The sequence below is a fragment of the Heptranchias perlo genome, chromosome 13, assembly GCF_035084215.1.
Source record: "Heptranchias perlo isolate sHepPer1 chromosome 13, sHepPer1.hap1, whole genome shotgun sequence".
In the NCBI taxonomy this organism is placed as follows: domain Eukaryota; kingdom Metazoa; phylum Chordata; class Chondrichthyes; order Hexanchiformes; family Hexanchidae; genus Heptranchias; species Heptranchias perlo.
Genome location: NC_090337.1, coordinates 27,701,144 through 27,726,467, shown reverse-complemented (window position 1 = coordinate 27,726,467; position 25,324 = coordinate 27,701,144). Strand labels below are relative to the sequence as shown.

The window sequence follows — 25,324 nt, the reverse complement described above, 5'->3', positions numbered from 1 at the left end:
CTTAAAAAGAACCAAGGGATGGAACCATTAAATGATAGTCCTGTAAACCTTACTTTCACTGGGGAACATGTTTGAACGTATTATGAGGGATAATATAAGGGAGCACCTTGAGGGTCATGAGCTAATCAGAGAAAGAGACAGTCGGCATGGTTTTAGGAATGGGATGTCATGCTTCAACTAATTTATTTGATTTCCTTGAGATGACAGATCTAGTAAGGGAGAAAGCGGATGTTATCGACCTGGATTTCAGGAAGGCATTTGACACTTTCCCACATAAGGTTCAAGCCCATAGGATAGATGGGAATGTAATAAAATTAATTACTTTGGTAGACAACGAGTAGTAGTGCATGGGCAGGTATCTGGTTGAAAGCCAGTTAGCAGGGGAGTGCCACAAGATCTAGTATTGGGACCACTGTTTTTAAAAATTGAGAGCAGTGGCACAAATTCAAAATTATCTTGGCAAGCTTAATCTGTTAACAGAGAAACGGCAGATCCACTTCAACACAGGGAAATGCAAGGTTGAGAGATTTGGCAGAGGGAAGATTCGTGTGGATTATGTGCTAAATGGGAATGTACTTGAGGTATCAGAACAAGCGAAAGATCTTGCATTTTAGTGGACAGGTCACTAAAACCATCAGCACAGTATTCTCGGGCTGTTAAAAAGCAAATGGAATATTGGGTTGCATAGGAAAAGGCACAATACATAGATCCAATGTAAGGAATCTTACACCAGGTTATAGTCCAACAGTTTTATTTGAAAAACACAAGCTTTCGGAGATTATCTCCTTCGTCAGGTGAGTGAGTTCACCGGCATCTCCACATCATACATACATCCAGAGAGGTCTTTTTAAAATTGTATTTGGCCCGCGTGAGACTACATCTGGAGTACTGCATGCAATTTGGTCTCCCTATTTCAAAAGGTATATTCAGTTATTGGAGGGGTTCAGAGAAGGGCGACACAGTTGATCCCAGAACTAGAGAGTGATGTACGAGGAAAGATTGACTGCCCAGAGTCTTTTCTCTCTTGAAAAAAGAGAGGGGATAATGATAGAAGTGTTGTGTACAGAATTTAAGCAGAAGAGTTAATATTAACAAATTATAAGACAATAAAACCAGGAGATGCAGGAGAATTTTTTAAAAAATAAAACCAAAAGGGTGTTAAGTATATGGAACAAATTATCAGCACAGGTGGTGGAAAAGAAACCTTAATGGGTTTCAACATGAAACTAGACAGGCTCTTGTCAACAAATGGGATTCAACGTTACTAGAAATGCACCACAGGAAAGATGGGCTAGATGGACCAATGGTAATCTCTTGCCTGAAACGGTTACTATGTACAATGTATGTGAGGAGGAGGCTCTGCAAACATCCCCATCCTCAATTATGGCAGAGTCCAGCACGTGAGTGCAAAAGACAAGGCGGAAGCGTTTGCAACCATCTTCAGCCAGAAGTGCCGAGTGGATGATCCATCTCGGCCTCCTCCCGATATCCCCACCATCACAAAAGCCGGTCTTCAGCCAATTCGATTCACTCCACGTGATATCAAGAAATGGCTAAGTGCACTGGATACAGCAAAGGCTATGGGCCCCGACAACATCCCGGCTGTAGTGCTGAAGACTTGTGCTCCAGGACTAGCTGTGTTCCAGTACAGCTACAACACTGGCATCTACCCGACAATGTGGAAAATTGCCCAGGTATGTCCTGTCCACAAAAAGCAGGACAAATCCAATCCGGCCAATTACCGCCCCATCAGTCTACTCTCAATCATCAGCAAAGTGATGGAAGGTGTCGTCGACAGTGCTATCAAGCGGCACTTACTCACTGCTCAGTTTGGGTTCCGCCAGGACCACTCGGCTCCAAACCTCATTACAGCCTTGGTCCAAACATGGACAAAAGAGCTGAATTCCAGAGGTGAGGTGAGAGTGACTGCCCTTGACATCAAGGCAGCATTTGACCGAGTGTGGCACCAAGGAGCCCTAGTAAAATTGAAGTCAATGGGAATCAGGGGGAAAACTCTCCAGTGGCTAGATACCTAGCACAAAGGAAGATGGTGGTGGTTGTTGGAGGCCAATCATCTCAGCCCCAGGGCATTGCTGCAGGAGTTCCTCAGGGCTGTGTCCTAGGCCCAACCATCTTCAGCTGCTTCATCAATGACCCTCCCGTCATCATAAGGTCAGAAATGGGGATGTTCGCTGATGATTGCACAGTGTTCAGTTCCATTCGCAACCCCTCAGATAATGAAGAAGCCTTCAGTGCCTGCATGCAGGAAGACCTGGACAACATCCAGGCTTGGGCTGATAAGTGGCAAGTAACATTCGCACCAGACAAGTGCCAGGCAATGACCATCTCCGACAAGAGAATCTCACCACCTCCCCTTGACATTCAACAGCATTACCATCGCCAAATCCCCCATCAACATCCTGGGGGTCACCATTGACCAGAAACTTAACTGGACCAGCCATATAAATACTGTGGCTACAAGAGCAGGTCAGAGGCTGGGTATTCTGCGGCGAGTGACTCACCTCCTGACTCCCTAAAGCCTTTCCACCATCTACAAGGCACAAGTCAGGAGTGTGTTGGAATACTCTCCACCTGCCTGGATGAGTGCAGCTCCAACAACACTCAAGAAGCTCGATACCATCCAGGACAAAGCAGCCCGCTTGATTGGCACCCCATCCACCACCCTAAACATTCACTCCCTTCACCACCAGCGCACCGTGGCTGCAGTGTGTACCATCCACAGGATGCACTGCAGCAACTTGCCAAGGCTTCTTCGACAGCACCTCCCAAACCCACGACCTCTGCCACCTAGAAGGACAAGAGCAGCAGCTACATGGGAACACCACCACCTGCATGTTCCCCTCTAAGTCACACACCATCCCGACTTGGAAATATATCGCCGTTCCTTCATCGTCGCTGGGTCAAAATCCTGGAACTCCCTTCCTAACAGCACTGTGGGAGAACCTTCACCACACGGATTGCAGCGGTTCAAGGCGGCGTCTCACCACCACCTTCTCAAGGGCAATTAGGAATGGGCAATAAATGCCTGCCTCGCCAGCGACGCCCACATCCCCTGAACAAATAAAAAAAATGTTAAAGGTAACAGTGAAATAGCTGAAGGCTCATGACAAATCTGCTGACTGAGTTTATAGACACCTTTCTCTGAAGCAATTTACCAGATCATACTTGGAGGACTGTGCAGAGTTCTGGTCTCCATATTATAAAAAGGGTATCAAGGCATTGGAGAAGATGCAAAAAAAGATTCACAAGGATGATACCGGAACTGTGAGAAAAGGCTGAACAGGCTGGGGCTCTTTTCTCTAGAAAAGAGAAGGGTGAAGGGTTTTATGATAGAGGTCTTTAAGATAATGAAAGGGTTTGAGAGGGTAGACAGAGAAAATGTTTCCACTTATGGGAGGAGTCCAAAACTAGAGATCATCAATACAAGGCCATCACTAATAAATCCAATAGGGAATTCAGGATGTGGAACATGCAACCACAAGGAGTAGTTGAGGCAAATAGCATAGATGCATTTAAGGGGAAGCTAGATAAACATGAGGGAGAAGGCTCATGAGGAGCATCCACCCCTGCATAGACCAGTTGGGTTGAATGGCCTGTTTCTGTGCTGTAGACTATGTAATTTCAGAAAAGTTTAGTGGAGTGCTATGTTCTGGCTGCTGTAAAATAAGATACAATGTGCAGTAATGTGCATTAAAAAGCAGTGGTCTTTAAGTTCATTATTTACACCCATTATGTTCCAGTGTAAGATTAAAACATATTTGGCATAATTTTATACAATTGACCAGTCCAGGTCTCTTTAAAAAAAGTAGAAAATCTAGTGCTTGTCTCTATCCTTACATTTTTGTAATAGGGCACATCATTCCCCTTGTATCAATAATTAGCTTTTGTTATTATTCCACAGCTCCCAGTAGGAGGAGTTTAGATAACATTAGCACTTCAAAGCCACCTACAGAGACCGAGTTAGCAAAGAGAAAAAATATGAAGAAACCAAAAGGAAACTTAAAGGTAAGTAAATACCAGTTGGAATTTGTGATGGTGGAGTCCCAATGTTACACACAAAATTTATAAGCTTTGGGCTCTTATAATTTTCTGCCCAATTTCAACAAATTTATAAAGTGTGAGTATAAGTCAAATTTTAATCCCAGATTGTATAGAACTTTTTATATTGCAATAGAATACCAGCAACATTCTTCCAGTGGTTCAACTATAAGGAAGTGAGCCATGAGGATCAGGAATATCCTAGGTTCAAGCCGTAGCGTCTGCTGAAATAAGAACATAATAGGAGCAGGAGTAGGCCGTACGGCCCCTCGAGCCTGCTCTGCCATTCAATAAGATCATGGCTGATCTTCAACCTCAACTCCACTTTCCTGCCCAATCCCCGTATCCCTTGATTCCTAGAGTCCAAAAATTTATCTCAGCTTGAATATACTGAACATACCTTGACTATAAATAGCTGAGCTTAGGTGGGGGAGTTGGCCTTCATGCCCATGGGTTGATTGAACACTGATTTCTAGGCTCAAGAAAATTTTGATAGTTATTGTAGTATGATTTGCACCTCGATAAGGAGACTATTGAAGGAGTCAGAGAAAAATTGGCAGAAGGGGGAAAAAAGCCAGAAGCAACATTTAGCTCCAGAGCAGATGATCATTTCCACTCAACACAAGGCCAATCATCAATACAGCATGAGGCAGAGCCTCTTGTTTTGCTTTCCCCCCCCAACCCATCATTTTTTTTTAAACCTTTCCCCTAAAACTAGTTCTGAAAAATTAACAGTTTCAAGCAAAATGTAACATTTAAATACTTATCTGAACAGAAGTTACCTTAAGGATCCATTTTCTGAGCAGTTACCTCCCATAGAGAGGAAACTGCAGTCTGTTACTGATTATAGCTACTACCAAGGATTCAGTAAAATATAACGGTAGGCCTTTGTTGTTAAAGGGAATTTACATTTACTTGGGTAGCATGGTCTTTCAACCTAAACGTCAGTTAAGAACAGATCAGTAAATAATTCGGTGCAAGTCGTAACCAACAGTGAAAAATTGCAGTTTACAAAAAAAAGTGGATCTGATGTTATATAATTACTAGAATTAAACAGCAGCAATTTGAATTATACAAAAATGCAGTCTGGCATGAGAGTTAGTCTACCTGACCTTGTGGACCAACTTTTCTAAATTAATTTTAGTAAGAGCAGAAACAGTATTAAATAAAGTTTTCCATTCATTTCTAGCCATTTTGATAGATACTTATAGTCATGTGATTATTGCATTTAACCAGTCAAATTCTTTGCTGCATCAGTGATCTATTTGGAGAATGCCCTGTGCAGTTACAATGATTCTCTCACCCTCTCCCTTTTAGATTGAAGTGATGCTTGAAGCCAGTCAGGGGGGATCCAGTCATGTCCAAGTAATGGCTGAAAGCGAAGAGAACCTGTCCACAAGGAGGAGGTAAGATGTCTCTTTCCTGTTCTTTAGGTCTGTGCAGGAAGTCTGTATATTAATGTGCACTGCACACAATCATACACTAAATTTTCCAAAAGCTTTTGTCCACCAATATTGCAGGTAGACTGCCAAACATTTAATGGACTACTCCACCTTTCATGAGTTTTTAAAAAAATGTTCATGTATTTGATTTAGGGAAATAACTACCTACTCACCTTTTAACTTGGTATATTAAAATAGGATTAACAAGTGTCATTACTATTCTGAATGGGTTTATGCCACAGAATAATCTTAAGATCACATAATTTATAAGGATCATTATGTTGTTAATGGATTTAAATAGGAGTGAAAGAAAAAGGGCTGTATAGATAATCAGTTTAAAAGAAAATTGTCCATTATAAGTTATCCAAGACAAAATTAGCTTTTATCATTTGCCCACAGCCATAGGATTCTTTCTGGCAGTTTTTAAACCCTTTTCAAAGCCCAATCCCTCAGTCCTTTCAAACAACTGTCCCACATCTAACCTTTTCCTCTCCAAGTGTTAGTGTTTAACTAACTAGTTTTTTGATGAGGTAACAGAGGGTCAATGAGGGCAATGCCACGCATGTGGTGTACATGGAATTTCAAACAGCGTTTGATAAAGTGCCGCATAATAGGCTTGTCATCAAGATTGAAGCCCATGGAAGTGGCAGCATGGATACAGAATTGGCTAAGGGACAGGAAGCAGAGAGTACTGGTGAACAGTTGTTTTTCAGATTGGAGGGAGACATAGTGGTGTTCCCCAAGGGTCAGTACTAGGACCACTGCTTTTCTTGATATTAATGATTTGGATGTACAGGGCACAATTTCAAAATCTGCAGTTAACACAAAACTTGGAAGGGTAATGAACAGTGAGGAAGATAGTGGTGGTCTTCAAGTGGACATACAGGCTGGTGGAATGGGCAGACACGTGGCAGATGACAGGCTGGTGGAATGGGCAGACACGTGGCAGATGACAGGCTGGTGGAATGGGCAGACACGTGGCAGATGACAGGCTGGTGGAATGGGCAGACACGTGGCAGATGACATTTAATGCCGATAAATGCGAAGTGATACTTTAATGGGAAGAACGAGGAGACGAAACACACACTAGAGGGTGCATTTTTTAAAAGGGGTACAGGAATGGAGAGATCTGCGGGTATATGTGCACAAATAGTTGAAAGTGGCATGGCAAGTTGAGAAAGCGATTTAAAAAGAGCATACGGGATCCAGGGCTTTATAAATTGAGGCTTAGAGTACAAAAGCAAGGAAGTCATGATGAATCTTCATAAAGCATTGGTTCAACCACAACTGGAGTAGTGTGTCCAGTTCTGGGCACTGCACTTCAGGAAAGATGCAAAGGCCTCAGAGGGTGCAGGAAAGATTTACTAGAATGGTTCCAGGGATGACAGCCTTTAGTTACATGCATAGACTGAGAAGCTAGAGTTATTCTCTTTGGAACAGAGAAGGTTGAAAGGGGTATTTAAAATCATGAAGGTCCAGACAGACAAGATAGAGAGAAACTGTTCCCATTGGTGGAAGAGAACCAAAAAGGTGACATGAGGAAAATTTATTTTAAAAAAACAGCGAGCAGTTAGGATCTGGAATGCACTGCCCAGGGTGGGGTGGTCAGAGGCAGATTCAATCATGGCTTTCAAAAGCAAACTGGATAAGCACTTGAAAGGAAAACATTTTGCAGGGCTACGGGGATAGAGGACTAGCCGGATTGCTCTTGCATAAAGCCGGCACGGATTCGATGGGCCAAATGGGCCTCCTTCTATGCTGTAACCTTTGTGATTTTATGATCCTTGAATTCAGTCACTCAACTCCTTGCTTAATAAGTGTTTGAATCCCTTTCGTTCAGCTTCTGCCCTGCCCAAAATAGAGACCTGCTGCTCACAAGTCCCACTCATAGCCTTGTGACCGCAACAGTGATGCGTTGTCTCCTCCAATAACCTTTTAAGCATGACACAGCCAACCACTCCACCCTCTTCCTATGGTGGTCTGCCCTCACTTGGTTCCATTTGTACCTGTCCCACCATGGCTAGCAATGACTGCTCCTCCTGCCCAGACATCAAGTATCCCAAAGTTCCACCCTTTTCCCTGTTTACATTGTTTTTTGCAGACATTATCCAGAGGCACAGGATCAGTTTCCACATGTATGACAATGACAACCAGCTCTATATTTCCATTACCATCCTTGAGTACCTGAGTGTTGCCAGACTACTAGTCATGCACAAGTTGTGGATGAGCCAGAACATCCAATTGAAAGCCATCTTATGCTATTCAGCTCCAACCAAAAATTCCATTCACTCACTCTCTGGCTGAGCCAGACTGTGGATTACCTCTGTGGCCTGTTCAACCCTAAGTTCCATATCCCATCCATCACCAAGTTACTCCCACCTCTGCATTACCCTTAACCATATGTCAGTTATCTCCAGACTATTTCAACATTCTTCTTGCTGTACTCTCAAAGGTTCATTCTTTACAAACTCCAATTTCCCAAAAATTCCCCTGCCTGTATCCTGTCCCATTCACTCCACTGACATCACCCGCCCGCTCCCCACACCCCCCCCCCCGCCCCCCCCAAAAAATCTGGTGCATTGAGAAACAAAGTCCTCACCTTATTGCAGCAACCTCCTCCGGCCTATATTCTTGTTTATATCCTTCTAACTTTGTTCTCTTCCCTGCCTAGCTTCCCCAATGGGAGAACCTTCAGCTGTCTCCACCCAATCCCCAAAACCTCAAACAACTGTGCCTTCCTACTTCTCCCTGCCTTCAAACCTATCTTTTCCATTTCTATCATGCAGCATCAGTTTCCTTCTGTAAACAAGGTTATTGGAGTAATTTAAAAAATTTGTAAGTGTAATTTGAAAACTCAAAAAGAGAAATTTTCACACAATGTCCATTAAACCGGAAGAAACACCCAGCACTACAATTCTAAACTTAGTGTCTGGAGAGTATTGTGCTATGCAACACTAGGTAGTTTTGCATTGTAAATGTTCTAGTATGGCACTGAACTGCTATTGTGTTCTAGATAAGATCAAGAGCTTAATATGTAGCATCAAAAAACTCAAAGAAACTACCACTCAAGCCACAGCTGCATACTATAGCATGTTGTGACAACCAACAGCTCCTTTTGGACTCTAAATTGTCAAACTTTTAATTCTGGGGAATTATCTCCACTTGAGAGTAGGCAGACCAGGCTTCTGCCCACAGTAATATACAAAGGAGCTGCTGCAAGGAGATTACAAAGGCATCTCACAGATTGGAAGGCTAAAGAAAAAAAGTGCTATGGATAATAAAATGAGATTTAAGTTACCTGTTGTGAAAAGTTGTAATAAATCACAAATATTAGTAAAATCACCATTCAGAACTTGATCAAAAGTTCAAGATTTCTAGAAAGACAAAATGTGATATTTTATACAACTTTATTTTTTTTCAGAAACAAAATATGCAGAAAAACATTTGAAAAGGTCATACAAAAATATATTTTCTAGATGAGCTAGAAAATGTAAACCAGTGCAAAACTAGCATGAGGCTTGCAACACAAGTATATAACAAAACTTCAAACCCTTTCATTTCAGTTTAAATACATCATCCAGAAGCAGGTTTACAATTGAATAAAAATTCTGTAGGAGGTAAAGTACATATTTCAAACAACATAGCTAGACAAACTTAAAATATGCCACTGCATTTCAGACCACTTGAGCTACTGTAAAAACTACTTTGGCTCCAAAACACTCAAATTTGCTGAGCTGGAGAGTTCGAGCTATCCATGAAACAAAGCTCGCGTGAGGTAGGTCACAAGTACTAAATTGAGGTGTAATCAATCCTCCCATGTTATGAGTGCAGCCCTCTACCCCTCCCCATTTAGCAGTAAACCATATTCTTTACTAGAAGCATATCAAGGGATTTATGTACAGCCATTAAATTTAAAATAAAATTTAAGCCTTTTTAGGACAATACAGTGAATTTTTTTTTTAAAGATCAGTGTAAAGACTATTTCAGGAAGTTCTAAAAGTGTCACTTGTTAAATTGAATTTTTTTTGTCCCAGATTTATTCACAAAAAAAAACTCAAAAAGGACAGAATCTGAATCTACCAGGATTGGAAAGATTTTGTTTTAATGTTTGAGGTATTAATTTTGTTCTTGGCTGATATGTTCCATTTTCAACTACCCATGAGCCCTTTATTGGTGAGAAAGTAGAGAAGTCCTTTCACATGGCACCCTGTTCCCACTATCCTAATAGCACAAATAGAAACAAAATGTCCACTTGTAAATATAACATGGGAGAAGTCACAATCTGCCTTATCCAAGGCAACTTGTTATGTTGAACTTTTGGCAAGTGTAGGCTAGATATTAATGATATAAATCATACCTACATACTTTTTCCAGAATATCATCCACCAAATTAACAAACCCAGCACTTTTTAAAAAAAAGTCTAATTTATTTTAAACCCATTTAAAAAAAAAAGAAACAAATTATTTTGTATGAAGAATGCTAGTACTGAAGAATGGAACACATTTCCCATTTCTGGCAACATTAAGCAGGCATGATAAAGCTTAGCTCATATGCACAGCAAAAGTCCCTCTAACTGCCCAACTCAAAAAAAAGTCAAATGTATATTTTTCCACATCCTACATCACAAGTGAAAATGCCAACTTGTATAGAAATACTGGTAATTTTATGGGAGTGAACCACTACACAATAATTGGGTAAAGTCTGCCCCAACTCATTTCACCAAGGGTAAAACAGCAATGTTGTAATCCCCTGCACCATTCAGTCCCCCAAAATAATTTCTGAAGTATATCAATGGATCCATTTAAAAAAAACTTGAATCAAGCAGATTTCAGTTAGTTAATCTATTAACAAAATGGATACATCATTTCCTTAAAAAATTATCTAGATTTACTAAATCTCTTGGCAAAGGAGGACAGCAATTACTGCAAGCCATGTGTGCAATTGCTATTTTTATTTATTTTTTAAAAAATCACACCAAAAAAAGCTTACTATTTCTACTATTCTGTAACCAGGTGATGTACAACAAATAGATCAAAACCAGAGAAAATTGAAGTCAGGAAAACCTATAAAATTGCAATAGAATGTTTAAAAATAGTAAAGCAGAGATGTTTAATATGAATATAAATCAAGAACTTTATCATGTCAGATCATATGGGCAAACCTGTGGTGAAGAGATGTTAATGATGCAACTTAGCAAATTTTAAAGGCAAAAAAGTTTAATACTTCTTTTCTAAATGTAGAACTAAACAGTGGGTGAAATTTCCTCTTTCACTCTCCCATCCCAACTTCCAGAGGAAAGAAAAAAAAGTCACATCTATGTTTCAAGTAAACCTTTACACTTGCTGTCACAAGTATGAAGATATTTAAATTCCTATATCATATCTAGTTTTTAAAACCAAAGTCCACTCAATCCTGGTGTCATAACAACTCAAACATGATTGTAAAAACAGCACTGTAAATGGGGACAGTGAAGCAGTTGAGCATTTACATCCAAAAATGTGATACAAGCATTGATTGCATTTAGAGATAGGGCCCTTAGTACTGCACAACAGAAAGCGCTGCAGAATTTTTCTCCTTTCTCTTGCCTAGCTTTCCCTATTGTAATTGCGTTGGGCCCTATTACCAAATGCTCGGAATCCAAATAGTGTCACTGGACATCAATCTCCTAATCCCCATGTATTTCATACATTGCACAATTCATCTGCAAGTAAAAATGTGTGGGGATTATTTGACAATTGATCTCAGCCCCTTAAAACTATTTTTATTGTGGCCTTGTTTTGAATCCAGGGAACCAGCTCCCAGCAGTTACACTGCTAAATCCTGCTTTCATCCAGACAGTAGACCTGTAGAACCAGTTTTGTTTGTGTGGGTGTACAAGTCTGCAGCTGGGTTAAGCAGCCAGATTTAGCAGCATGAACACCAGGAGCTGGCCCATGGATGATGGTTTCCTGGAATCAAAGACCATGATAATAACAGTTTATATCCCTGGCTTTGCAGAAACAAAGTCCAATTTAGCAAGTCGTGTAAATCACATGCAGGGTTAACACACTGCACATCAATGCACAAAGTCAACTTAATTGACATCATGCAGGACACCAGGTAACTAGTTACCTGCCACTGAACTTCACCTGGGCAAATGGAGACAGCCAGGCATCGAGACATGGATTACTGCAAACCACTTAGCACTTGGAGCTACATAGGCCAATCACAGTATAGTTTTAAAAATGTCAATTTAGCACTTTTTAAATACAGTATTTTAATCTGTTGATGCCCTCAAACCCCATAGACTTGCCACAGAATCCATGCTCATGTCATAAAATTTGGTTTAGTTTGCCAAAAATTTCTACAGGCTCCAGGAAAAAAGCTATTGAAAGTCCAAGGTGTTTGTTACTTGTAGGGTCATTTATAGTAAAATTCAAGCAAATAGATTGAAGGCGTACAAAACTTGGATTATCTTTTGTTAAAGCAGGTGTGCTTGGTTCATTTCAATTTTTAGTTTAATGAGCAAGAGAATCAACTTCAGTTTTAGAACTCAATTATGTGTGGGGAAAAAATAGTAGGAGATAGTGCACTGTGACTTCTAATCTAACCAAGAAAGCAAAGACCATTTAAAATGAAAAGTCTCAGTTAGAGAGATGGTCAAGAGGGGAAGAGGGGCAGGCAAAATAAAGTCTTTGGGGGGGGGGGGAGGGGGGAAGGAAAGAGGAGAAGGAGAAAAAAAAACTAGGAATCTCCACTCGAGTGTGCAGTGCCTCTGCTCTCAAATTCAAGTTCTAACCTGGGGGACTATGCAGTTGAGCTAGTAGGGAGTTCAAAATGTACAGAGCACCAGAGTTCACACTGCCATGTTGATCCTTTTTCTTAAGATTGTATTTCTCACTCCACTACATTCAAATCAAAGACAAAAAGGTGTACTTAACAATAGGAGGAGAATGGGTTACAAAACAGGACCAAATGAAGGATTTACTCAATAGCTGGGACTAAGTTAGTTACATGCTGATGAGAAATTCTTAGGTTGTTAATTACATCTACTTGAAGAACTAATTGAATAACTTAAGATGTGAAACAAACTTGGTGGTGGCATAGGATTGATAAGTAAATGAGTAGGAAATTTATTCAGTGTATTAGAACGTTTTGGGCATTTACTATACTAGCTTAATCACAGATTGTACATAAAGAAACACCATTTCTATTAAAAACAAACATGGGGTGTTAATTATGTTTATCGTCAACACACCAGTGAACTTAATTCAAGTTATCAGTACTTTACGTTTGAACTTAAAACACAGACATCTGCTTTTATCAAGTTGCTCGTAGGCAACCTTCATCTACAGTGTAAGACATAAGTAGAATTTTTTTTTTTAAAAAGACAAAGCTCAGTTTTTCCATAAAGCAAAAATGTTTTAAGACTTAAAATCTTAAGATATCCTGTATGCTACAGCAAAGCGACAAGCAGATAAAACAAGGCAAAGTGGCTGTTCAACAATGTCCACACCTAATCAGAAAGTTTATAAATTCACATCTGTGGGTTGTCCATCACTTGAAATATCCTTGCCTCAAAGTAGATTTTGCAAACTATCTTTATAGGCACAAAAACTTAACTGCACTTTAAATTGCAACCCTTCTGCCATGACCAATTGTAAAGCAGCAGTGATGGCAATCAAGAAGTTAATTATTCTGACTGCCCAGCTCTCAATGGAGAAAATGTGAGTTTTGTTCTCACACTAAGAACACAGTATGCTTCTCTTCCCTCTTTAATTTCTTCACAAATAGCCAGTTTTTAATTAGAAAGCAAATTTCAACTTTTCCAAATGCCATTTGCTCTTGGTGTAAACTATGGAAATGAAGATTTAGCTAACTATTTCTGATAAATGTAGATATCATTTTACCACCTGTGGCTATCAAAGGAACAAGCATGTACAATACAACATTTAGAACAGCTTGGCATACACATTATGTCCCAATATCCCTCAGCAAATCCCACAATCCTACATGCCATGTAACTAATTTATCCTTTCAACAGTTTTTTTTTTAAAATAAAGATGCTCAGGTTTAATCAAGTGACCAGGCCACAATACTCTGATATTTAGCAATTAAATCCAGTTTGCTGATAAATTTAATGGGTTTTAATTTTAGGTGGAATAACTTACTGCATAATAAATTTATAAAACACCAACAGGCTGGAGAAATGTAGTGGAATTTTAATTTCATGTAAATTTTAACCCTCCCCCCGACCCCAAAATTAAGTTTTGTAGTCACACATGAAAAGGACTATTGCTTAAAATGTCCAAGATGCAAATGTTAATCAAGTTAATGCAATGCAGTTATTGGTCAGCAAATTAGGCACAAAATGTAACCTGAGTAAGCCTAGCTTTATTCTGACCATGTTTTGTGCAGTTAGACAGCAGTGTGAAATTCTACACATTACATCAGTAAAAAGGTATGGTGTACAATTCAGAATTTACAGGCTAGTTGGCGAAATGCTTCATGGCAGAATAATCAGGGATAGCCAGATGATTCCATTAAACCTCCCTACATTCGTTCACTGCTCACCATTTTCCCCAGCTAGATATGTGCAGACATAGCTACTGGAAAATGATACCAGCAGTTACTGGTACAAATCCCCATTATTCAACAGTTTTTAAACTTTTGTTTGCCAATTTGTAAAAACTATTGATAGTGCCATGTACTCAATTTTGAAAAGCAAATTTTATAATATTGGACACACAACACCGGTAAGAGTAGTTAGAGGTTAACTTGTTCAAATTACAACTGCTCCTTCTAGTGCTTTTATTTCCTCCCCACCAAAAGAAACAAAACTCAGTGCTATTATCTTTTCATGCAATTACTGTACTAGGACAATGCAGCAATACAAGGATATGTGTCTACGTAGTATGGTTTGCAGAGAAGAAACACTTTGATCAGTCGACAGTAAAGTTGTCCCCAAAATCCAGAGGCGAGTGAAGTCACTTTTGCATGTGTAGCCTCTCTCCACAAATGGTGGATATCTTTCACGTGGCCGTGAGAGGTCATCATTTGGCTATAAATACAAGGATGATAAGGGGTCTTTCCTTCACCAGCAAAATACATATGTTGTTGTGGTGGTACTCCCATCTTTTTGGCACACATGCCCATAAAAACATCATCAATATAAAGGCTGCTGTTTAGGGTCATTAAGGCCTCATAGACTTTCACTGCCACATCCTGGGACACAACATATGCAGCACCTGCTGTATAATCTGGATAAGCAGGCCACGGATACATTTCATAGGAAACATAGTACTTGCTTTCCTTGTTCCTTATAGGGGGTGCACCTCGGTGCACTCGACCTATCCAGAAATTACTAATCCCTTTATCTAACTGTAGCAGGTAGTTTACCAGGTTTGGAGTGTGTACAAAAACATCATCATCACAGGACATGACAAATTTAGCATTTTGGCAAAAAGTATTTGCCCACTTGAACTGGAAGATTAGTTTCAGTGTAAGGTTGTGAAAGTCATCGTAGAAATCCTGCTGGATAAGGTCAGAATGCTGTTGATCTTCACTCAGTAACCTGCTCTGTACACTGTCCCTTTGGAAGGAATCTTTATGTACTCCCAAAACAAAAATCACTTTTATAGTGGCCTTTAACTCTGAATTTATATAATGTTCATTGCCCCACGTCTGACGAATAGCATCCCGCCGAGGACGGTTTTCAGGAGAGGTCTTCACAAACAGGAGGAGCAACACGTCCTGATTTTGGCATTTGTCTGCATGAGTTATCAAGTACTGGTAACTGTAAAGGCTAGCTACTACATCCTTGTTCAGAGTCAGGCTATCATTCAAGAAACTGTATCTATTGATGAGATATCTGTATGAATAAGACTTCACATGACTAACGACATTTGCATCTAGCTGCTCCCAATAGATTAGGACAAGGGAGCAGAAAAAGCAAGTAACAACCACCTGTAAAAACTGGCGTTTTCTCCCTTTTCTGTACACAGTAGTCATCCTGCAATATTAGTTTTCATTTGAGAGACAAAGGGAATTTAGGATGTTTATGTACTTTGCTTCCCGAGACCTTGGTGATGTCTTGCATAGTTGATACAAACAGATCTACTGTTGCAGAATACCGTCCAATACACAAAACCGGATGTAAATGGAGTTACGTAAACCAGGGAATCATCTCCTGCTGTTATGGCTATTATAGTAGTAGATGCTGCATTCCAGTTCCCTCATTCCCAGGAACAAAAACAAATCCATGTGAAAAAAAAATCAAAGAACAGAGTCCATGTCCACAGTCTTCAGCTTTTGATCATACCATTTTGCTTCTGAATCATTCCAGCACATCACAGAACCTGCCAAATGAACAATAATTAATTTACAAAGTGCATCAGATATAAAAGCATCACAAAAGTAGAAAAAAAATTAGCACGTGTGAAGTTTATTCCACTATATAAATGGACCAGGTTTCAGTTTTTGAAAACATCTCCAAGTATGGATACTTGTTATATGCAACTAAAGCCATACTCATTCACCAAAAAATATTACCCGATAAAGATCTACATTCAGTTTTACTTTTCAATGTATCTAAATCTTACTTTTTAAATTATACTTCGAGTTAGAGGAAAAAATATCTGCCTATTGGCGTACACTTCTCCTGGGGAGGCAACAAACATCCATTCCATTTGAAGGTAGGTTATTGTCACTTAAAAACAAAAACTAATTGTAGCCCAAAGCTATCGGTCATCACAACAATGAAAGCCCATGTGTACAACATGGGACAAAGGACACTTGAAAGTTTTGTCCCATGAGTCAATTATGCACTTGTATTCCACCTTTGGTACATGTGAATTATGCACAAGTCACCTAGCTCACTCTACAGCACCTTCTCAATCCCTCAATTACCTATGTGCTTTCAGACTGCTTGCCTGACATCCAGTCTTGGATGAGATGCAGTTTCTTCCAGCTAGACATAGAGAAGACCAAAATCATCATCATCTTCAGCCCCAAACACAAACTCTCTCCTTATCAAAGATTCCAACACCCTAGAATTCCCTCTCCAAACTGCTCTGCCTGCCTTTCCTTTAAAGGCCCTTCTTAAAACCAACCCTATGGTCACACCTCCTAATCTCTTTCGGCTCTGTATCCATTTTTTTTTTAAAAAACACCTCTGAAGCACATTAGTACCTTTAATGTTGAACTCCCTATGTAAATGTAAGTTGTTGGTGTTGCCAACAAAAAAGCAACTGCTGCCCTCTAGAGAGAAAAAACTCACACCCTTGGCTTGTTCTGCGACATCCCGTTGCAGACAAATGGACAGAGAGTTGGAGTCATCGGTTTAGTCTCCCTCCACCTTCATTCAAGCTGCTACTGTCCCTAGTATGTGCCTCCAGTAGCAAAATGTAGTTCGTGCATGCATTAAGGGCTCACCACTGTCAACTTAATGAAATCAGCGAGGTGAGATGTTGAACTGTTTTAGACTTGCGTAGCTTTGCTATCTGGATAGCTATGGTTCACAGTCCACATATGGACTATAGGGTGCAGTCCAGACAGCCTTGGCCTAATAAGTTTATCTAAATTGTTAATTCTAAATCCAAGGACAGTTACGAGAGGCGCCAATAAGTGATTCAGATCTGGTCACTTGTAGGCACTCAGTATGTTTGGGTACTGTTAAACAAATTCCAGTAGTTCAAGTGAGCATTTTTCACTTGAGTTTAGACGATGAACATCAGAAAGATAATCCCACGTTCTAATATGTAGTTTGTGAACAATTTTCATAATCTAGTGAAAACCACGGCCTAAATTTTAAACTGAGGCGGAATCTAAGCTGGGGGCGGGGGGGGGAAGAGAAGGGAGGGAGGGAGAAAGAAAAGGAGGAGATGTGGTCAGTAAGTGCGTGTTTGAGCAATCGTGACTCAATTGAATCCACTTAACTGAACTTCCAGGTTTCACGTCCTCAAGCTGTAGTGGCCTTACTGCGCACCCGCATGATTCATTTAAAGCCCACTATTTAAAGGGCCACTCCAACAATGCATTTAAGAAAGGAAGTAAAATGAATAAGGACTGTCTTAGAGCCACACCCAGGTTCTCAGATGCTGCCTTGAAGACATTACTGAGTGCTGAAAGAAACAGGAGGAAGAAACCTGGTTCTGCCACAAACAAGGTGTGGCTGGAGGTGGCAGATCAGGTAAGCAGCAGGGACATGGTGCCCTGGTTGTGGCTGCAATGCAGGAAGCGATTTAATGACCTAACCAGGTCAGGAAAAGTGAGTACAGTTACTGATTCACCTACATTCTGTGGTGATTACCCTGCACCATCCTGCGATGCATACTCCATCATATCACTCCTCACACCCACCTAAGGCTCAGTGTCAAGTTGCCTTCATTTTCTGTGCACTTCACACCACCCATTTGTGCACCCCTTCTCCCACTCACTCCAATCCTCTGCAATGTATCAATCTGTTTGATGGTCACCCTCTGATGCAGCTGCTTCATTGTCATCCTGACCATGTCACCCTCACATGCCTGTATTTTCTTCCTTGTAAGAGAAGTGCAAGAAACAGGGCGTGGACTAGAGGGGGGTGGGGTTGGGCCTCCACAAATAGTGGCCCTCAGAGGCAGAGGAAGCAGCCTTGGAGATAAGTTGTACAGTGGAGTAACTGGCCATGGGGGATGCTGAGACTGGCACCCCACAAATATCTGGTGACAGAACTTTAACATTCTTCACACACACACACGTGGATCGGTGTTATCAATGATTGACCTGTTGCACACCTCAGTATGCTCACCGCAACATTACTTCTGCAATGATTCTTAATATTGCTGTATGTTCTCTTCCAGAGGTGTCACAGGACTGAAGTGGACGAGGGCGATTCCTCAGAGGAGCTCCCTGCCTCCGAGGGTGCATCGTCACATCTTAGTGAGCCATGCACCAATGCAGATGTTCGCACCAGTGTGGATATTCACACCTTGGTGGGTCCGATTAGAAAGGTAGTTGGATTGTCACCTGGTGAGTCACCACACACGTGAGCAAGCATTGGTGGCAGGAGCAGCATCGGAGAGTCCGCATCGGTGGACACACTCCTAAGCTTGGCACAGATGCTGATCCGCAGGAGCTATCCTTGACAAGAGGTACAGATGCACTTTCGCGACATACTGGAAGACTGGCCACAGTCTGCACATTGACGCAGAGGCTGGAGGAGTCCACCTCCAGCATTAATGGACTGGTGGCGCAGGCAAGTGCGGGAATATCTGTGACAGAGGGAATGGCAGCCTCCATTGAGCTTCAAGCATGGCTCACAAATGCGTCCATTCAGGACCTAGGAATGGCCTGAATGCCAACGTCTGCTGCCATAAACAGGTGGCCAGATACTTTAGCCACGTCACAGATCTGCTCCAAGCTGTTGTCCAGCAGAGTGGCAGGAGTGATGTGGCCGTGGCCCAGGAGAGAGATGATGGCAAAACGGGATATGGAAGTGGGGACACCTCAAAGCGCTCCCACATCTCATCCATTGTTTTCCACCCCCCACCACCAAATGCTGCCTCCTCACCAGATGGCAGAGTCTGTCCCCGCACAGTTGCAGGTGGAGTGGTCTTTAGCGGGGCCCTCAAGGGCTCCAAAACCCAGAGATCATAGGCCAAAAGCATCTAAGCAGTCCAGGCATGAATCTGAGCAACCTGCCACTACCTCTGCTGCAGCCACAGGGAATGCACCACGTGGAAGCTGTAAGAAGGGGCAATGGAAGGTTTTGTAATCACCAAGAGTATGAACAAGGATGGCTGACAGACAGTCATGTTTTTCATTTATATTTGGTTTTTGTTAAATTCACATTAAAATGTGAACAATTTTAACTACCACTGCCACGTCTTACCCGTTAAGAGTCCCTTTCATGAAAGGGACTTTGATGTGATCATGAACAGCAAGACTTGATGCCACCCATTGGGTATATGTGCAATTGTACAACCTTGGGGGTTGGGGACTGGTGTTTGTGGTCATGACAGGTGATCCGAATAGTTGATTAGTCACTTTGTAGCTTTCCCTATGAGAATTTATCAAATATATGAGTGATTCCCTGGCATAACGAGCAGCCAGGTGAGACACTGCTCTGCCGATTGTTCGCCCATCATCGTCCTCCTCTGTGATGATGCAGGTGCGGCTGCTCCTTGAGGACATGGGACCTCATCCACTGGTAACCCCCTCTGTTGAGCGATGTTGTGCAGGACGCAACACTATTATTCTGCACACCTGCGCTGCGGAGTACTGCAGGGCTCCCCAGATTGATCCATGCACCTGAAGCGCAGTCAGCATTCCTATAGCTTATTCAATGATAAACCTGGTGGTGATGCGACTGTCGTTTTACTGCTACGCCTCACTGGTGGGGTTTCTCAGAGATGTCACGAGCCACGTCTGCAGGGGGTATCCCTTGACTCCAAGCAGCCAGCCCTCAAGTCAGAATGTTGGATTCGTGCAGAATGAAGGAATCATGGCAGCTGCCAGGGAATTTGGCACACACTTAGAAACTTGCGCTGGTGGTCGCAAACCAGCTATGCGTTGGAGTGATATCCTTTTTAGTTGATGAACATTCCTGGCTCACGTGGAGGTGCTTCGATTACTACGTGTGCGCAATCAATTGTGCCCTATACCTGTGGGAAGCCAGCCAGAGAGTGGAAACGTAGTGGGATGCCTTGGCAAACAAGCCACCTGTGACCTGTTGTATACACTTACATGCAGACGACAGATCCTGGTAATGCCAGTGGCACCCTGGAAGGATCCAGAGGTGAAGAAATTAAGGGCAGTGGTGACTTAAACTGATGGGCAATGTGTGGCCACCAGGCCCCATCTGGGAGCAGCTCTGCATGAGGGAGCCTGCAGATGTCTGCGACCACCTGGCAACTCAATCGGCTCCTCAGAGGTCCAGGAAGCTCACACTCTGCCTGTGGACCCTCACACAAGGGTAGTGCTTCCTGCGATGTCAGCCCCTCTGCAGGTCCTTGTGGTGCACCGGTCTTATGGAGCTGCACACCCCCACCTGGTGCTGATGCTGATGTGCCTCCTCCTCAGATATACTGAATAAATCCATTGGGCCCCCCCATCCTGATGGGGACAGTTTGAGGGGGTCCAAAATGTAGGTAAGTGTGTGAACACAAGAATTCAGAGTGTGAACAATGAAATCTCAGTCTAAACACAAAGAACTCCCAGCCAAAGGTTTGTCTGAGAGAACAGAGTGCCTTGCTGCAAAAAAACTCACCTTTTCTTTGCATGTGTCTGTCACTGGTTTAAATGTCCAAATGGCTGCAACTTGCCTCCGTTTCCATGGTGTGTTTGAGACCACGTTCAGGTAGACTTAAAATAGTTTGTCTGCCTCAAGCCACAAAAATTTAATTGAGTTAACTTCAGCTATCTTAATTGCCCCTTTAAAATGTAAAGCCAGCAGCACTTCTGGGTTTCTGAAACGCATGCACCCAGATGCGTCTAGGTGAAACGTGTTTTTGGGTGGGTTGGAGCCCAGATTCGTTCCCGCTCCAAACTTTTACCGCCCCCATTCTTCTGGGTGGAAATTTAGGCCCATATAATTGATGGACCCCTCATCACCAACTCCCCAGAGAAAATAGTCTTAACCTATTCACCACCCCCCCATCAAAACCCTTCAGTGTTAAAAAACCTCACTTAATTTTCCCTATTTCAGTAGAAATAGTCCTCGTAGTATCTCAATTCTCAACTATATTATCCCTGGTATTATCCTGTTAAATCTTAACTGTACACCAAGGTCATGAAAACCATAATATAGAGCACTAAAACTACACACACTATTCTTCAATGTGGCCTAACCAATGCCTTGTACAAGTTTACAATAGCAACAGGAGTAGGCCATTCAGCCCTTCAAGCATGTTCTGCCATCCAACGAGATCATGGCTGATCTGTGACCCAACGCCATATACCCACTGTAGCCCTATATCCCTTAATACCTTTAGTTAACAAAAAAAATCTAAAATCAATCTCAGATTTAAAATTAACAATTGAGCTAGCATCAACTGCCATTTGCAGAAGAGTGTTGCAAACTTCTATCACCCTTTGCATGTAGAAGTGTTTCCTAACTTCACACTTGAAAGTCCTGGCTCTAATTTTATTAAAGTTTTATGTCCCCTTGTCCTTGACTCCCCAACCAGCAGAAATAGTTTCTCCCTATCTACCCCATCAGTTCCCCTTAATATTTTGAAAACTTCAATCAAATCATCCCTCAATCTTCTAAATTCCAGGGAATACAACCCTACTTTGTGTAATCGCTCCTTGTAATTTAATCCTTGGAGTCCAGGTATCATTCTAGTAAATCTACGCTGCACTCCCTCCAAGGCCAATATATCCTTCCCAATGTGCGGTGCCCGGAACTGAACAGTACTCCAGGTGTGGTCTAACCAGGGCTTTGTATAGCTGTAGCATAACTTCCACCCCCTTGTATTCTAGTCCTCTAGATATAAAAGCCAGCATTCCATTAGCCTTATTGATTATTTTCTGTACCAGTCCATGACATTTTAATGATCTACATATATGGACCCCTAAGGTTCTTAGGACCTCCACAGTTTTGAACTTCATTTAGAAAGTACTCTGATCTATAATTTTTTAGGTCCAAAGTGAATGACCTCACACTTGCATACATTGAAATCCATTTGCCAGTTTTGCCCACTTAATCTATTGACATCTCTAATTTTATGCTTTCATCTACACCACTTACAATGCTACCTACCTTTGCGTCATTGGCAAACTCTCTATCCTGTCACCCAAGTTGTTAATAGTGAATAGTTCAGGCCTCAACACAGATCCCTGTGTGGCACCACAAGTCACATCCTGCCAATTTGAGTACCTGCCCATTATCCCTACTCTCTCTTGCTGCTCAGCCAATTTCCTAACAATGTCACTAATTTGCCCTCATGAGCTTCAATTTAGCCAAGTCTCTTGAGGGACTTCATCAAATGCCTTCTGGGAATCCATATAAACATCCAGAGACATTCCCCTTTCCAAAAAAAAAATTCAATCAGGTTTGTCAGGCAAATTCATGCTGGCTCTCTGATCAGCTCTCAAATTTAAGGTGTTCAGTCACTAGCCTTAATTATAAACTAGTAACTTCCCAACAGATGTTCAGCTAACTGGTCTATAATTCACTGGATTCCCACTCACCTTTCTTAAATCGCAGAGTGACATCTAAAAAAAAAGGAACGCTTACTGAATTGAGAACTTTACAAGATTATAGTTAGGGCATCTGCAATGTTCTCACCTCCTTCCTTTAAAACCCTGGGATGGAAACCATCTGGTCCTGGGGATCTGTCACTCTCTAGTGCCATTATTTTCATTACTGTTAATTTGCTTACGTTAATTATGGCAAGTCCCTGATTCAAAGTTAGTTTCCTTGGGGTGTCCGGCATGCTATCCTCTTCTACTGTAAATACTGACATTAAATAATGTGTCTGCTATTTCCTTATTTTCATTTACAATACCACTACTCAGTTTTTAATGGGCCCACATTGCTCTTGACTACCCTCTTTTCCCCTAATATAAAATTGCATGTTGATTGATATTCCTTGCAAGTTTCTTTTCATATTCCCTTTTTGTAGCTTTATCTGTTGTCACCCTTTGCTGTTTTGTAACTCTCCCAGTAGCCAGGATGTGTGCTGTTTTTTTTGCATGCTTTTTCTTGTAGTTTTATGTTGTCCCTTTCTTCTTTTGTCATCCATGGCTTTTTTTTTAAAAAAGTGGAGCCCTTGCCCCTTAGGGGTATAAACTGGTCCTATACCACGTTCAAAAAAATAAATTTAACACCTCCCACTGATCTGTTGTTTTACCCATGAACAGATTTGCCCAGTTTACTGTGGCTAGTCTGTCGCATCCCATTAAAGTCAGCCTTACCTAAATTTAGAATCTTAGTAGCAGATACAAGTTTCTCCCTTTCAAACACAACTTTGAACTCTATCATATTATGATTGCTATTAGGTAAATGTTCACGCACCAATAGGCTGTTAACTAAATTTGGCTCATTACTCATTGAATCTAATATGGCCTGATTCCCTCTTTGCTCTTTTATATGCCTCTTAATAAAACCAAAGATCCTATTGGGCTTTTTGTTCCTCAAAATAACTATCAACCTACACTCACATTTTCAAGAAATTTATGTATTTGAAACCCTAGGTCTCTTATCCACACCATTCAGTTTAGGATTAGACTATTTGTATTTATACAGTGCCTTATCACAGCAACTTCATATAATAGAGTACAGTGACTTCTCTAGGCAAATATGGCAGCCATCTGCACCAGCAATCTCCCACAAACAGCAATTCAATATGACTTTTTTTTTTAAAAAAAGTTGATTTCCATCAAAAAGAGATTTCCAGATTGTTAGAAAAGGTGAAAAATTTTGATTAGTCTCCCAACCAGGAGCACTCACTTCATCCTGGAAATATTTTTCTCTATCACTTCTACCCCCTGCAAGAAAATATTAAGGAAGAGCTGACTCTTCCTCACCTCCAAGCTTATTTTATAACAAAGTCAAGGGTCCTTTCAAAAAGGCCTTGGGAGAACAGCACTCAAATTTACTTGAAAATCATGCTACTAGTTTTTCTGTGAATCTACAGCAAAGGGGAAAATGAGACAAATGGCTGACAATTGGCCACTATGCATGCCTAAAGATCATGGCAGAATCGAAGTGACATGCCTAGATTACATGGTCACAAGCACAGTGCTTTTATTTAGCTCGGATGGACCAAAAGCAACTGCTATAAACCAGACTTCCTGGTCCCCAGTGTAACAAAATTCAAAAAAGTTTGAGTGTTGTTAGCCCACTGGCTGTGGAAGACTGAGGCTATAGGAGCTGGGCCAAATCAACTTCAGTCAAGTTTAAAAATTGCAGACAATGTCAAGTAATTTAAACTAAAAATGGCTGCAAAATGTTCACACTTCCAAGAACATGACATCCTGCTGATTTTCATTTATTGCACAACTGTTCATGATTATATGCAGGAAATGAAATATCATTATTCCAGCCTGTTTGTTTTGCATGTATTAATTCAACAACACTGCAGAGAAATACCTTTATTATTTATTCCCAAAAACAAAAATGCTTTTCGCATCTACAAACAAATAGGAGTCTTTAGTTTTAACAGTGACTTAAAAGGGAAAAGTACTAAAAACAGCCGGCAACTGTTACCGAACAACTTGAATTGCTGAGTGAGTGTTATGGAAACGGTCAGACTGCAGTTTTCATTGTCTGGTTACACCATGACAACAGACAAAAATAGCAACAAAGCTGCAATGCAATGACAATTTATTTTGAACATTAAGCAGAAAACAAACAATCACAGTATCAGCCAATGTCCCAGACACAATCACCATTCCTGGACATGACCTGTCCCACTGGCAAGACAGACCCAGGAGGTGGGGGCACACTGGTATATGTCAGATGTGAGTCCTCAACATTGACCTGAAGCCATGAGACTTCATGGGGTCTGGAGGCAAACATGGGCATCATATCAAGGAACAGCTGAGTGCACTGGATACAACAAAGGCTATGGGCACCCGACAACATCCCAGCTGTAGTGCTGAAGACTTGGCTAGAGGCACGGCTAGTTCTGGAGCACAAGCTGTTCCAGTACAGCTATAACACTGGCATCTACCCGACAATGTGGAAAATTGCCCAGGTATATATCCTATCCACAAAAAGCAGGACAAATCCAATCCAGCCAATTACCACCCCATCAGTCTACTCTCAATCCTCAGCAAAGTGAGGACAGCACTGTCGACGACACCTTCCAAGTGGCACTTGCTCACCAATGCTCAGTTTGGGTTCCGCCAGGAC

General features: G+C 41.4%; 2 protein-coding genes across 3 annotated transcripts in view; one reads left to right on the top strand and one right to left on the bottom strand.

Annotated features, from left to right (window-relative positions):
• mcf2l2 (MCF.2 cell line derived transforming sequence-like 2) overlaps positions 1-25,324 on the top strand; it is a 275,749-nt gene that overhangs the window by 114,030 nt on the left and 136,395 nt on the right. Inside the window, exons 14-15 of the mRNA XM_067995223.1 lie at positions 3,923-4,026; positions 5,377-5,465. Coding sequence (XP_067851324.1) covers positions 3,923-4,026; positions 5,377-5,465 — 193 coding nt within the window. The remainder of the gene's footprint in view (positions 1-3,922; positions 4,027-5,376; positions 5,466-25,324) is intronic.
• The window catches only part of b3gnt5a (UDP-GlcNAc:betaGal beta-1,3-N-acetylglucosaminyltransferase 5a), a 30,743-nt gene continuing 14,357 nt past the window's right edge, over positions 8,939-25,324 (bottom strand). For both annotated transcript variants that reach the window (XM_067995224.1, XM_067995225.1), the window contains one exon: positions 8,939-15,839. In XM_067995224.1, the coding sequence (XP_067851325.1) occupies positions 14,356-15,492 (1,137 nt within the window). In that variant the 5' untranslated portion in view covers positions 15,493-15,839 and the 3' untranslated portion in view covers positions 8,939-14,355. The remainder of the gene's footprint in view (positions 15,840-25,324) is intronic.